We start from the raw sequence: 16226 nt of genomic DNA, 5'->3' as shown, positions 1-16226 counted from the left end.
ATGCCAAGATGTGGCGAAGGTATTTAGTCAATACTTTTAGCAATGGTTGAATATTATCTCTGGCTAATTAAATATAAAAACAAATGACAAACATCTGAAATAGATAATATACACACTAACGTGACTTAGACAGAATACACAATATTATTGTGTTCAATGTTATTATATATATTATACGATTTAGTGCTTAAAATACTGGAAATCAAAATATCGTGAATTGAGTAATATTAAAAACAATATTCTGAGTAACTTTGGTCCATAATTCAAATGAATATTAGTTAAATAGCTTACATTTGTGTAATGTTCTATGGTTTGATCAGATAGCCCATAGAGCACGCGCCCCGACACACCCAGTTTATAGAGATTCCGATTGTGAAATGCCAGTTGAATGGGTGTGTCAAATGCTAGTCGTCGATGAAAAACTTATATTTAATTTCCTTCCTATGTAAAAATAAAAATATGTAAACAATTATGAACGTCATATTTAGGGAGTTACACACAACACATTTTTAACCTATTTAAAAACGACGAATGTTAAGGCATTTTTAATATGAGTCCTTAATTTATCTATACATTTTTACTAAAAGTGCTTAACAATCAATGTTTTGTCTATCAACTGAAACTTTCTTAAGGCAGTTTTTGCCGCATACCACTATATGTAACCGGCTTAGGGTCCTTCAAGAAAAGAGCGTACCTATTCTTAAAAGGCCGACTACTTGCGAGCCTTCTAGCCAGGGGCTCACTTATCACCAGACGAGCCTCCAGCCCTTAGGTACATGTTACATTTAAAAAAAACTGTCTTTAAGACCTTAAACCTTTAAATAAATTTGTGAGCTTTGCTCATTATTATTACCTAAAATAACCTTACAACAATGAACATTACAATTATAAAAATCCCAGTCAGGTTTAAGAACCTCTCAAATTACGCTTACTAGCAAATATTTCCAGAAATTAACAGCGCCGCTTTTGTCGGCGTTTTATAATTGTATTATTAAAGATACCGTCTTATACACAAAATATACTTTTATCGCCGTAAAAATTACATTAAGTTTATGATAAAAACTCTTTATGACCAACTTATATTTATTATTTTATTACAATTGTTATACAGCTTAGGCCCAACATTCTGTATCAATTTTTATCTACAATAAATATATAACCTTATTCTCCACAGACCTTTAGTCTGTCAGAACGGAGCCACCTGCACGAACACAGTTGGAGGCTTCTCCTGCATCTGCGTCAACGGGTGGACTGGTCCCGAGTGCTCAGTGAACATAGATGACTGCGCCGGGGCCGCGTGCTTCAACGGCGCAACATGCATTGACCGGGTTGGCGCGTTCTACTGCAAGTGTACGCCTGGAAAAACTGGTAAGTTTAGAAAAAGCTTTTGATATGAGGTATTTAAGAAAATCTAAGAAAATTGTTTATAATAAACTAGATTCAATGTGTTAATAACTTTTGAAGTTTTAAATTATTAAGTCGTCATGTATTTCTAGGTCTTCTCTGCCACTTGGACGATGCCTGCACATCAAACCCATGTCACGCCGACGCGATCTGTGATACAAGTCCCATTAATGGCTCTTACACTTGTTCTTGCGCATCTGGTTATAAGGGCCTCGATTGTTCAGAGGATATTGATGAGTGCGAACAAGGTAAGGAGTTTCAGTTGTTCGTCGTATACTAAAAATATATGCTTATAAATTTATAACCATTATTACTCCTGTGTCTGTAAAGACTTTTGAATATTTTTTAATAATCTAGATGGATTCATGCTCCGTATAACGAGTTAGAGTTTTTCTAAACCAACCCAACACTTCCATACACGGGCTGAATTTTACACGAATTTATTCTAGAACATTCCTAAACTCCCCAGGTTCTCCCTGCGAGCACGATGGCATCTGTGTCAACACTCCCGGGTCGTTCGCCTGCAACTGCTCTGTTGGTTTCACGGGTCCAAGATGTGAAACTAATGTTAATGAATGTGAGAGCCATCCCTGTAGGAACGAGGGGTCTTGTCTCGACGATCCAGGAACTTTCAGATGCGTGTGTATGCCTGGTAAGTAAAAGCTTTTTATATAAAGGGGAGATGTTTCAAGCCGACCATATCTGCTCGACAGCGAAGTCGTAGTGATCATTCGGCGAGGTATACAGCCACGAACAATTACGAATAGAGATGCGCTAATTATACCAGTTATATTGCCTAAGAGGAAAAGATCGCTGTCACTGACACTTCTCATGGCTCTGTTGGTGTTATTTATCAGTAATCTTACAGCAAAACACTTAGACAATATACAAAGCCAAAACAGATTACATTCATAAACAAGATATACGAAACAGAAAACACAAGTCAATTAACAATACACGGATAAAAAAGAAATAACTAAATTGTTACTACTACTAAATGAAGTCAAAGTGTTCCCGCTTCTTAAAATATTCTACAACACTTTCTGATACCCAAAAGTCAGCTTAACCATGTAAACGATAGAGTATCATGTCAAGAATCCTTGTATAATGTCCTTGTTCTTCATAGTAAGTTTTGGATTAAAGGAACAATACGTTCCTTTAACAGAACAGAAACATATTATTAGCCGTGTAACGGTAAAGACCCCCCTTTGCGAAGTTACAATTTGCCACACAGTTGACAGCGATCGTTTGATGATTATCATTAGCTAGAATGATATAAGGTTGCCAACATACAAAATTAGCCTTTATTCGAGGACTACATTAAATCCATATGATGACCTCCTCCTAATTCTTTCACTTATGGCAATTTTCAAATAACAGGTTTGACTTTTCCATCTTCTCAAGTTTCTGCTGGACGTCATTTTTTTCTTCCCACTGAGCCATTCTAAGTAAGCCATTCTTGACTCATCTGTCATCACAAATGCGTGTTTCCAACATACTTAAAATATAATAAATTTAGTATTGATATTACTTGGATTCCAAAAAAAAAAATGCATTTTCTTATATAAGTTCCCATTACTTAAAAAATCTTTATTAAACCAACATAATAAAAATACATCTTATTTTTTTATTGTAGCAGCCCTGATAAAGCCAGTTCCCATGGCGATGAGAGCATTCGCTTTGTCTCGACGCGGAAATAAATTTCATATTAATAGAACACTATTTGCCTAATAATAAAAGTCATTTTTGCATATCAATATTTGTAATGAATACATATATTTGAACGAGTTGAGTATCAATTCAAGCGCGAAATCTGCATACTTCCTGTATTTTTACCGTGGAGAAAGCTAGATTTTGAGATAAAAACAAGATTTTATTGGAGCAAACTTAATTTGCGATACATTTATTTCGTGTTTCCATTAAGAATAACGTGTAGTAAGCAAAGTCTCACTGACCATACCGTTAAAGAAAGGACATGATTTTGGTTATGTATTTAATTCGTTTTATCATATTTATTATTTATACAAAAACGACTGCATTTTTTTTACAGTCAACGACTCTTTGGGAAAATGATTTACTGTTATGATATTATAAAAATAATAAAATAGTGGCGATACAACATTTTTAGGTCTCGGCCTAAGATTTCTGTATCTGTTTCATGATAATCAGCCTCCTGTGTCTGACACACGCCGTCGACTTTTTGGCTCTATGGCAAACCGGTTTTGACGATGTTTTCCTTCCCGTTCGAGTGAATGCTAAATGCGCACATAGAAACTACGTTGGTGCACGGGGATCGAACCTACGACCTCAGGGATGAAGCCACTAGGCGAACACTGCTAAAACAATATCACACTGAGTTTAAATAGTAAACACTTGTAATTGTAAACTCTTCGTTTAATATATATATATATATATATAATATATATATATATATATATATATATATATATATATATATCTTATAATAATGCCACATAGCTTCTTCCACATCTTTAAAAAGAAAGCATAAAATGAGTGGTAAGTGGTCTGCGCCCGCATCTCGTCAAGTACATGTCAACTCAATGACGTGGTAACGATGTTGATGTACTGAAACCGGTTAAAACCGGCTTTTAAATTTGTCCTTAACGAATTATTAGAATATTAAAAATAGTTACTTCTATCGCTTTATATGAATTCTTATAAAGTAGCTAACTACTTTAAAAAAAACATTGTAATGTATAATACTGATAAATTGTGATGGTTGTTGCGACTGTCAAAGCTTGTGTATATTTATTTCGGCCGTGCATCTCACGCACGAGTGGACACAGTAGGTTAACCACGTCTGAGGCTTTTGAAGGTGTGTTTGTTTTATGTAACGGGCAAATGGATAAGAGGCTCACCTGATGTTAGGTGATACCATGGTCATATTCAAGACCTGTAAAACAAGAGAATACTACTAAATAATACTTAATAGTATAAGCGAACTCTCCTATATATAAAACCGTTTTTGACATACAGGAGTCACCTTAGTTCACGCTGGATTCTGAATATCGCCTCGAGACTCATCCGTAAGGTCATAGTTTCAATCCCCGGCCAATGGAATTTCTTTCTATGTGCGCATTTGGTGAAGGAAAACATCGTGAGGAAACCGACATGCCTTAGAACCAAAAAATTAGGCGTGTATATTATGACAAATGATCATGAAACAGATACAGAAATCTGAGTCCCAGACCTAGAAAGGTTGTAACACTACTGATTTTATATATCTTAATTTGTGTTCCCCCTTATCCTTCCCTTTGGCTGCCTGATAATGAATAAATTATATAAGATAATATCGACAATAATAAACTTAAAGAAAATATACCGTGTTTACGAAATATATGGTCGTACCAGTCAGAAGTCAGACCAGTCCAGCGGGTGCACTAATAAGGGCAAAGTTGCCAGCTATGACGACATTATAATTTTTTTATGGCATAAACATGTCCTATGGGACTTTGCACTCGCTTTTTATGATAACGACCGTTAACCATTTCGAAAGATATTGTTTTAATGTAACTTATTTAGAATAGCATTACAGAAAATATTCTTAAAGTATGAACTCGCCTGTCTGCCATGTGCCTACAGCGAATTGTATCTTTTTTTGGCTATACTATGCGCAGAGGCGATGAGAACTTGGAGAGACTGATCGTAACACATAAGGCAAAATACTTGGCCGTTCACCAACCAGATGGAGCGATCAAGTAAAAGACTCATTGTCCTCAAAACTATACACTGTCATAAGAGAGGCACTGGATAGAAGCCCTGGACGCTACAGATGCTTCCTTGCTGACCACCACGCTCATACATGAGCTGCCGATTAAAGAGAGAAACGTGGTTGGTCAGTTGTTACCATGGTTAATTATTATTTAAAAAAATGTATATTATGGAATATAAGATACAGGTATCACTTATTACACGTCATTAAATTTATATCGCAGACATACCTACTCATCGGCAAAGAAGACAGAGGGTGTAGTCCGAGAGAAAAAGCCGACGTACAAAACTTTCGGAACTCTTTTGAAATAGCAAATCATACAAAATGGCAAACAATACTTATTTAAAACAAATATCGCAAATTAATTAGATGTAGACATTATTAAACCTATATTAATTTATTTATGCAATAATTGTATAGTTATTAATGTAAGTTCTAAAAATTAGGGTTAGTTTTGACGTTTGTATCGCCCGTTTTAGAGTAAAATCCTTCTCAGTTTTTCTCTTTGTCTTGAGCTACTGCTTCATTTTCCCCGCTAGATCTATTACGTCACCTGTCCATCTTTTCTATTATCGTCCTATACATATTTTTCCAGTTGGGCCAGTCCTTTGATCATACCTTGTTGTTACCATGGTTTTATTTGCCAATCGCAAGTATCAAGGATACATATTTAAAAAATAAAATACTTTCGTCCAGTATAACCCTTAATATCGGTGTTGGCCTAGAGGCGTCGATGCGTACTAGGCTCATTCGTAAGGTCGTGGGTTCGATCGCCGGCTTTCATTCAATATTAAGACCAATGGACTTTCTTTCTATGTGCGCATTTAACATACGTTTGAACGGTGAAGGAAAACGGCTTTCCTACAACCCAAAAAAGACGATGGCGTGTGTTAGGCACAGGAGGCTGATCGCCTACTTGCCCATTAGACTGACAAACTATCATGAAACATATACAGAAATCTGAGACCCGCACCTAAAAAAGTTGTAGCGCCACTGATTTATTTTATTTCATCATCATATATATATATATTGTAGTCAGTCTATTAGTCGCAGACCTTGCCTTGAAATTCACGTTAAAGCCAAAATAAACAATGTAGATTCCGATATGCACCGGACATTCCCATTGTTGCGAACTCGTGACAATTGTTTATGGTTCAAGGCATAGACTATAGAATTGGATGTCAAAATATATTCTGGTATCAATTAAATTATGCATATGCTAAGGTCTAATTTTTTTATGTATAACATGGAGTGGCTCACCTGATGCTAAGTGATACCGCCCATGGACACTCAATGCCAGATTCGCGACTGCATAGGCGGCCTTTGATTCAATCAAATCTATTTTATCTACACTGCGACTTCGTTCTCGTTGACTTTGTTCAGAATTTTTCTTTTTAGGATCATGATGATGAACTTCTTTACTTTTCTTTTTGTCGCGATGAAAGCCAAAGTATTATATGTCCTTTGCTCCCTATTTAATTCTTATATATACGTGAACTTAAAATTGTAAATACCGTTCGGTTGTATCAACGTAGTGCTTACAATTTAACGTATTATTATTGTCTTAAAATTGACAAATTGTCAACTGTCCGAAGGTTATCCCTGATTGGTCGGCTTTATTGTAGACATAAGAAACGTGAATTCAACAGCATGCTAAATTAAAACTTAAAATGCTGTATTTTTAATAGTGTAACCGTCGCAACGACATTTTATTAAGCCGTAAACGGTGAGTCATTTCAATAATTGTAGCCATAACAGGGCGTGGCCATCCCCTCCCCGGAAATACCTATAAATTTACTAGCTTGCGTAAGTGGGAAAATTATTCGTTCAACCATTTGAACTAACCTATAAGTTGTTTAAGATTTGTTCAATGATATCGTTTAGTTAAGTATCTACTAGTTTAAATAAAAAAAATTGTGTACAACCTTTTTAGGTCTGGGCCTAAGATATCTGTATTCGTTTCATGATCATCAATCTAATAGGCAAGTAGGGCTGGGCTAGTGGATACAGGGTGCGACTCTCATCTCCGAGGTCGTAGGTTCGATCCCCGGCACCAATGGACTTTCTATCTATGTGCCCATTTCACATTCGTTCGAACGGTAAAGAAAAACATCGTATGGAAATCGGCGTGTGTCAGTCACAGGAAGCTGATCACCTTTATTTAACTTTGATGATAAATATTCGTATTCGTAAATCATATTTTATAAAAACAACGTCGTAACAGCAGCGTTTACGCGCAAAATAATAACATATTTGATGTCAAACTGTTGGTGCTTAGACAATTGACCGAAATATAAACCATGCCATACAATTTCCTTAGAAATCGGTTTTAAATTAACAAACAATTGAGTTCAAATCAATTCAAACACTTGTTACAAGTGTAACACGTTTGTATATATTAAAAATGAGTTTACAGGATTAATGAGTTGTTTAACATTAAATAAAAAGCAAAAAGCTATCGAATTCCTACAATCATGTGCATGATACATAGCATTGACAGTAGGAAGCTGTATGATCATGTATGACAACGGTCCTTTTTTGGTACGGTAGTGATTTCAGAAGAAATATCAATAGAAATAACTGCATACAATATTCGATTCTATTCAAACGAAATAAAGTCGATAAACGATTGAACGCAATGAGTACTAAATAAGGGTGTAATTCAATACAGGTATGTGCCAGGTGTTCTATGGAAAAATTCTGTCAAAGAATAATATTCTCTACATCTTTTAGATATTGAGTCGATTTCCGTTTGCAATTTAAAACATGCTGCGTTTAAGATGTTTTACAGAGCATTCTCATACTATTATTTATCTTAAATTCTTCGTTTTATATCTTCGATCTTAAGATATAGTTAATTTATTATGTATAATATATCTAGAACAATAGAAAACATTGAATCCGAAAAATCTGAACTACAATTGGCCACGAACATTACCTATTTTATTAATGTATATCTTATTCGTTTACGGAAAGAGTGAAGTCGAAGTTCACTACGCTATGAACGCAGCATCGTAAAGATAAAACACAATAAAAAAATGTGACATGAGTGCGAAAACTAACATCACCGACGCGCTAATATACGCCTTGTACCAGGCAGGCCATGTTGCAAGGTGTACAGATGAAAGATGAGCCTCCGAAGCCGTCCGCTGGAGGAACAGGGAAAAGACACGTGGGAAGACCGTATAAGACCGTTTTTGGAAATAAATGGATGAAGAAATCTAAAAACAGATATAAATGGAAAGTTCAGGAGAAGGCCTTTACCAAAAAGGGATCCATACTGCAGAACGGGAATGGAAATAACAATAACAAATCTAACACGCATTTGATTGTAATATTTAACAGTATAGGATTTATTATTATATTAGCAATGCCCTGCGGTTTCACTCGCTTAGATACCGATCTCGTGGTACTGGAAAGTCTACTCAGACAATAGGTATATTTTTGTTATCATAAAAGTTTTATTTTACCTAGTTTACACACTTACATTCATAAACTAATCAATATACAGATTTTTCTTTACAATGTAATGTAAATTGTAATGAAATCTTTTTTTTAATCAGTCCAGGAATTTTAAGCTTGATTATTATAACTCGTTAAAAATAAAATTCAAAATACAAAACTTCCTTCTATAATACATATTAGATTTATTTGTAGAACTTCAGTGTCGCACTTCCCTATACGTAAAGCTGCAACTTTACTGACTGTCAAAGGCTATGCATGAGTGAAAATATAATATAGCCTATATCAGTCTGTGAATATGCAGCATTCTAATAGTATAAGAATTTTTTAAATCGGTCAGTTTTTGTATGAAAACACTGAAAAAAATAATTAAAATACAAAAAAACACAAATGTTTCCTCTTTATAATATTATTAGTATAGATATCTCCTTTAAACAAACAACAAACGTGATTAAATATCAGAAGTCACTCAGACCTAATTGAATATGTGGTAGTTACCGTAACACTAATAAAATGTGATAAGTAATGGAGGTTGTAAATGAAAATGTTCAGAGTGACATAGTAATTACGGTCGCGCATTTAAAAGCTTACTTAACTCGCTGCAAACCTTTTTATTTGACGAAGGCTACACGACTGACTATTTTCAGTTGGATGATTTTTTCCTCAAAAATCTAAGGTTGGTTTTATCTACTAACGTATTTTATACGTGCTATTTTCAATAATCTGCGGGTAGCAATAGTGAGCAGTAATTTTAATTGTGACTCGTTAACAGTTTTTGTATGGACACGTAACCCTACTGGCAATTTTGTAAGACGTGAGACTATTTCAGTGCGAATCGAACTGTTTATACCCTTATTATGTAAGTGATCTGTGGGCTAGTGGCTAACCTCTTGATTATCTAATATGCTAAGTAATCAAAAGTCATATAAGCATACCAAGCTGGAGCGGGGTTAGTCGATTGTCAGTGTCCATTGAGGTCAAACCTCTGTTTCTTAATTAAATTTTTTTATAAAGATATATTTCAACTTCAATTTCAACTATAACAGAACGAATATAATAAACGTTACGTTGTATGTAGGGAAATTAAGCAATATATTTTAATTATTGCATATTAAACAGTAAAAAAATTAAGTGTCATTATTTTCATTAAAAATATCATAGGATTTAGGAATTAAGTCCTTTACTATGACTTTGCAACCAACCCTTTTTTATTGTATTCAATTACAGAGTATGACAGACATTCTGAATGTTCACTGTATCATGTCAAATCAATCTTAAATCAAACGATCATGTAATACAACATGTAATAGATATTTGACTTGTGTGGCAAATTGTACAATTAAGGCAGGTCTATAAAATCAATAGTAAACGTTAAAGTTAGTAATAATGACTTGGAGATTAGGTCTATTTGGAAGGTCGTTGTTGTAAACGTATTGTTTCTTTTATTAATTTATAAGTTATCTTAGTTACACATATACATAAAGAAAACACTTAGACAATTTACAAAGCCAAAACAGATTACATTGATAAAATAAATATACGAAACATAATACATGAGTCAATTAAGTGGAAAAAGAAAACTAAAATTATACAAACTACAGCTTAATATTTTAGAATTTGTTCCTACTGCTAAATAAAGTTACAAGTCCTCCGGCTTCTTAAGTATGTCTTCAGACCCTACTAAAACCCGACACATTGGCGAATTGCGCAGATAACGTGTTTGTACGAGGCACATGGAACAATTGTGAAAATCTTTCAATGGCTAGTTCTCAAGTATTTAATTTACGCTCTGTTTTAATCTTTTATTGTCTAATTTCAGGTTTTACGGGTACTCAATGTGAAGTTGAGATTGACGAGTGCGCAAACAACCCTTGCCTTAATGGTGGAGTGTGTCATGACATGATTAATGCTTTTAGGTGTACTTGTGTTATTGGGTGAGTTCCTTACGTTTCTAGTATTTATTTTATAGTGGATTTTTCAATTAGGTTCTGAGCTATTTCAGTGTCTAAATTTATAAATATCTGTTTGTTCATTGTTTGTGTAACATTGTTCAGTCTTGATTCGAACAAGACAAATACATCCAGAAAAAGACAGACAATATTATTGTCTTGGCTGCCGCACGACTTGACTTTTTTTCTATTTTGTATATAAAATATGGCCTGTTACTCCGAGAGCAGTGTTGGCCTAGAGGCTTCCGCTTGCGACTCACTCGTACGATGAAGGAAAAGATCGTGAGGAAACCGGACTTCGAGATAATGTAGTATTCTAATGGTCATTCGTCAGAAAGGTAAAACACGTAACCTCTTCGTAATATTAGTAAACATTTATTGTACTTTACAGTTTTACGGGGGCTCGTTGTCAAGTCAACATAGATGACTGTGCATCCAGCCCTTGTCGGAATGGTGGCACTTGTCATGACTCCATCGCTGGTTATACTTGCGAATGTCCACCTGGATATACTGGTAAGTATCATACCGATTTTAATGCTCTATATTTGATAGTATATAATTAGTCATTTCAAAATTTTCACAGGAATTTTCTAGTAATTAACAAGTATATGTATATATATTGTAAATATATCTTATAGACTTACGAGATGAAACTAATAAATACTTTTTAGAGACGAGTATTGTTTCTAACTAATTGAATTAAAAAAAAACAATTTTCTTTATCAAACATATTTGTATTTAGACATAATGTAGTAATTGTAGTAAATAAAATTTGAAAAAAAAATTAAATAAGTCTCGTTGTCTGTGGCAAAATTCATCTATCGGTAGTGCCCCACACTAGTGTTGTGGGTAACTTGATTACAATTATTTCGTGGTACATGGTGCATGTTTAAAACAGTTTTTTAAGATAAAGTAGTCTTAGTGTTATATCTAATCAAATACATAGGTTTGTGCATAGACACTCTGTATTTGAACAATGCATATGCAACCTAAACCGACTATAGAAAAATATCTCAGATTAAATGCCTCTTTACAGGTATGTCCTGTGAGACGAACATCAATGACTGCTTATCAGCACCGTGCCACCGTGGTGAATGTATTGATGGAGACAACAGCTTCACATGCAACTGCCACCCTGGGTACACGGGCCGGGTATGTCAGACCCAGATCAACGAGTGCGAGTCGAATCCATGTCAATTTGGAGGTACGTATCAAAAAGCATCTTTTATGGAATAATACATTCTAACTTTCATATAAGCATCTAGCTTTCGTTACTCTATATATACAGTACAATCAGATTGTTTCCGTAAAAGATAACTAGCAAATGACAAATAAATTCACAAAGTGAATGTCTTTTTAATGTAATTTTAACAAAATTCAATGCAACGTACTACTACAACTATTTAATCCTAAACTTACTAAACTTAACTATCGTGATACCTCAAATTCATGATAGGTAACCTTAAAGTTTAATGATCCAGTTTAGAGACATAAGAAATGAATATATGCTAAAAATAAAATGTTTTATTTTATTTAGGCCATTGCGAGGATCTGATAGACGGCTACCAATGCAGATGTAAGCCGGGAACTTCTGGACGTAATTGCGAGATCAACGTAAACGAATGTTACTCCAACCCTTGCAGAAACGGAGCCACCTGCATCGATGGAATTAATAGGTTTGTATCATAAAATGTAAATAACATAGCACAAAACAAAACTGACCACTTTCATACATATTCCCAATACAGTAGGATTCATTATCTCTCCAATATTCATCAATATTAATCAATACAGTAATACACCTTACTTGTGATTTAAATAAAGCTTATTTAATGGATATAAACGCAAATTGAAATAGTTACCAGTTGTTAACCAACAGCCATTTTTTTGATAACGATTTCTAAAAAGCACCGTCGTGATAAATAGAAAAAAATCGCTTTCTATATCAAATAAAAAGTTTTTCTTTGTGTTTTTACGTAAGATAGATTTTTTGATATACCTGATCTCATTATTGTTTTTTTTTTTTTACAAAATATCGCACTTTATTCATTGCTAAAACACATTTGGGGGCTTAAAACACATTGCTATGCGGTAATTTATAATATTTATTAATGCTTATTTTTTCTTTCACATGCAGCAACAATTATTTTGAGTAAGTTTCATTTATATTACGCATGGCACGGCTTTACACGGATATTATGCTTTTTATAGAAAAATACTCAATATTATTGAAAGAACGTCTTTCGCTGTCTTTATAAACTTTAATAGAATTACATTAGAAATATGTCTAATAAAGCATTTGGTAATAACACGCTTTAGGCATTAGTAGGATGACAAAAAAATAAAATGGGAAACTATCCCGTTTCGTTGGTCTCTGATTGGTTAACAGCAAAACTAATCAAATCACAGACGTACACAGACATCACAATCAAACAAAACGCGCTGTCTAAAGTTTCCGAAAGACACGAAAGACGGCATGACTTATTGCTACCAAAATTTACCGCCCAATTTAAAATCTATTTTATATTATAATAATACAATTCCTCAGGTATACATGTGAATGTATCCCGGGTTTCACCGGTCAACACTGCGAGACCAACATCAACGAATGTTTGTCCAACCCATGCGCGAACGGCGGCAAATGCATAGATCGCGTTAATGGTTTCCGTTGCGAATGCCCAAGAGGATACTATGACGCGAGGTATTTGCCAATATTATTTACGTTAAAATGGGGCCTTCATACAAAAAATAACAGTTGTAAGTAAAAAGGCTTGGCTGAAAAGTCAAGTCAAGTCAAACTAGGCTTCAGTTTTAGTCAGCAAGCATTTTCTTGAAGTGTGGGAACAGGAAAAAGTAGCTGAAGTCCAAATTCATAGAATTTTGTCATCGTTTTCGTTGATTTGTGACACCTACCTAAGTCACCAAGTTTCTTTACCTGTTGTAGTTATAAATGTATTATTATTTCCTTTATTTTAAGCGTGTAAATACCAATTATAGTTTTTATTTTTTAGTACAATTAAGTAAATATTGTATATGATATCTATAACTCTAAGTTTTTAATTTTTCCAGGTGTCTGTCAGATGTAAACGAATGTGCGTCCAACCCTTGTATCAACGGAGGAACTTGTGAAGATGGAGTTAATCAGTTCATTTGTCATTGTCTACCGGGATATGGAGGTACAATTAATACAATTTAAAAATAAATATAGATCCAAATTAATATATAATAGAAATATAACGTGATTCGTACTTTTTTCTACTAAAATTTATCAATTATGAAATTACGATTTAAGTGACCTTTCCAATGTCTTGGATGCGAGTGTCGGAATTTTAACGAATAATATTTTATCTTAAGTAAATGTCCTAATCTTTACCGACAGGTCAGCGTTGTGAACGAGATATAGACGAATGCAGTTCCAACCCTTGCCAACATGGCGGCACTTGCCATGACAGACTTAATGCATACAAATGCGATTGTGTTCTTGGATTTAATGGTATGGCAAACGTTATATACACTTCTTAAAATAAATGACTGATTCTGATTGTGTCTATCTTCCTAATTCTATATTAATATAAATTATATAACGATGAAAAAGTATTATTGTCTTTTAACAATCTTTATCCATAAACAATTGTATATTTTTACAATATTAACTCAAGTTCTCTCCTTCTCTTTTATCATAGCGTAAACAAACACATGACGATTATACTAATTTAGTTTTAATTTTTTTTTTAATAAATTATTCATGTAATTTTTACTAAATCAAAATAATATTTTCAGGTGTGAATTGCGAAACAAACATCGACGATTGTGCTGGCAATCCATGTCTGCACGGTGGCTCTTGTATAGACCTTGTCAACGGATATCGCTGCGTGTGTGCACCACCACATTCGGGACGAAACTGCGAAAATACACTTGATCCTTGTCAACCAAACCAGTAAGTATTTTACGTAATAAAAAACAAGTTTTTTATTATTATTTCTAAGTATACAACTGAGTGTTATTATATTATTTTCTCAACATAAAACACTTGCGTTGTACGGTTCAAAAACTGTCGCATAGTAAATATTCTTTATTTAATTAAACTCATATTCTTTCTTCTTTTTAGATGTCGTCACGGCGGTAGATGTGTAGCAGAAGCGTCATACGCAGAATTCACTTGCCAATGTCCGGTCGGTTGGACGGGCGCTCTCTGCGAACGGGACGTAGACGAGTGCATGGTGACGGCTCCGTGCCATAACGAAGCCACCTGTATCAACACTGAAGGTTCTTATGCCTGCCTGTGCGCGAGAGGCTACGAGGGAAAGGATTGCGCCATTAATACGGACGATTGTGCTTCTTGTAAGTATATTTATTTTTCGAACTGATAATAACTGTTTAAGATATTATACTTTGATCATCAATCCGAAAAGGACTCTTTTCTACTGTACTTATATTATTTTTCCAGTCCCCTGTCAAAACGGTGCGACGTGCCTGGACAGTATTGGTGATTACAACTGCGTATGCGCAAGTGGGTTTGCGGGTAAACACTGCGAGATTGATATTGATGAGTGTCAGTCACGACCTTGTATGAATGGCGCTACGTGTAACCAAGTAAGCGTTATTCCAAAACTTTATCTATACGAAATATTTTATGTCAGTCCCAAGTGCTTAAGATATTTCACGAAGATGTGTTTTTATTGCGTACGATTAAAATTGGTGAGAAAAATCTCGTTTCATAATAAAATCGTTACTGTATATAATAAATTTTCTGTTTATAGGAAAAGATAACATTTTTACAGCAACTTTATACTATATAGATTCCGTTGTAGCTTCTTTGTAATAAATATTTTTTTTTAGTACGTCGCATCCTATACCTGCACCTGTCGACTGGGTTTCTCTGGAATCAACTGTCAAACGAACGACGAGGATTGCACCGACTCAAGTTGCATGAACGGCGGAACTTGTATTGATGGCATTAACTCTTACAATTGCTCTTGTCCACCTGGGTAAGTTTTTATTAATTTGATAGACTACTATCAGATGAAATTATGGATCAATTCTCAAATAAATATTTCGGGCCAGTATTTTATTTAGTATGTTTTATGACTAAACCTCAAGTTAGTTTTTTGTCTGTAAAGAGAAATACAATATAGATAAATGTCTGCAAAGCTTTATTAATTATTAGTTCCTGTAAGTATTTTGAAAATAGGCAGAAAAATAATTTTCAAATTTTCACAGGTACACGGGATCAAATTGCCAGTTCCGTATAAATATGTGCGATAGCTCTCCTTGCGATAACGGCGCAACCTGTCACGACCACGTCACTTTCTACACTTGCCACTGTCCCTATGGATACACTGGGAAGCACTGCGAGACTTATGTCGATTGGTTAGTAATTTTCTGTGATTTAATTATATAGGTAAACTTGTAAATTGTTTTCCTTCTCAAGGTCCTATCTAGGATACCTAGGTATAGAATATAGTTTATAAATTGAAACGTGTTTTAGGTGTGAGAACAATCCCTGTGAAAATGGCGCGACATGTTCGCAAAAAGGACCGCAATATACGTGCACGTGTGCGCCCGGATGGTCCGGAAAACTTTGTGACGTTGAAATGGTGTCCTGCAAAGACGCTAGCTTACGGAAAGGTAATTATTGTAATTTATTATAAAACTTTATAGTCGACAAATTATTATTT

At 34.5% G+C, this 16226-nt stretch overlaps 1 protein-coding gene across 3 annotated transcripts in view; it reads left to right on the top strand.

The window, feature by feature from the left end:
• Positions 1 to 16226, top strand: part of LOC123716581 (neurogenic locus Notch protein) — a 114719-nt gene that overhangs the window by 89035 nt on the left and 9458 nt on the right. For 2 of the 3 annotated variants that reach the window (XM_045672415.1, XM_045672398.1), the window contains exons 6-22: positions 1175 to 1368; positions 1497 to 1652; positions 1874 to 2056; positions 10419 to 10533; positions 10940 to 11061; positions 11585 to 11752; positions 12086 to 12224; positions 12686 to 12700; positions 13097 to 13249; positions 13618 to 13724; positions 13928 to 14041; positions 14329 to 14485; positions 14657 to 14889; positions 14996 to 15141; positions 15388 to 15536; positions 15769 to 15918; positions 16037 to 16176. In XM_045672415.1, the coding sequence (XP_045528371.1) occupies positions 1175 to 1368; positions 1497 to 1652; positions 1874 to 2056; positions 10419 to 10533; positions 10940 to 11061; positions 11585 to 11752; positions 12086 to 12224; positions 12686 to 12700; positions 13097 to 13249; positions 13618 to 13724; positions 13928 to 14041; positions 14329 to 14485; positions 14657 to 14889; positions 14996 to 15141; positions 15388 to 15536; positions 15769 to 15918; positions 16037 to 16176 (2441 nt within the window). The remainder of the gene's footprint in view (positions 1 to 1174; positions 1369 to 1496; positions 1653 to 1873; positions 2057 to 10418; positions 10534 to 10939; positions 11062 to 11584; positions 11753 to 12085; positions 12225 to 12685; positions 12701 to 13096; positions 13250 to 13617; positions 13725 to 13927; positions 14042 to 14328; positions 14486 to 14656; positions 14890 to 14995; positions 15142 to 15387; positions 15537 to 15768; positions 15919 to 16036; positions 16177 to 16226) is intronic. The other variant, XM_045672406.1, reaches the window with a different exon arrangement.

Source organism: Pieris brassicae, chromosome 1 (genome assembly GCF_905147105.1).
Source record: "Pieris brassicae chromosome 1, ilPieBrab1.1, whole genome shotgun sequence".
NCBI classification, from domain to species: Eukaryota; Metazoa; Arthropoda; class Insecta; order Lepidoptera; family Pieridae; genus Pieris; species Pieris brassicae.
This window is presented reverse-complemented; position numbering and strand designations above follow the sequence as displayed.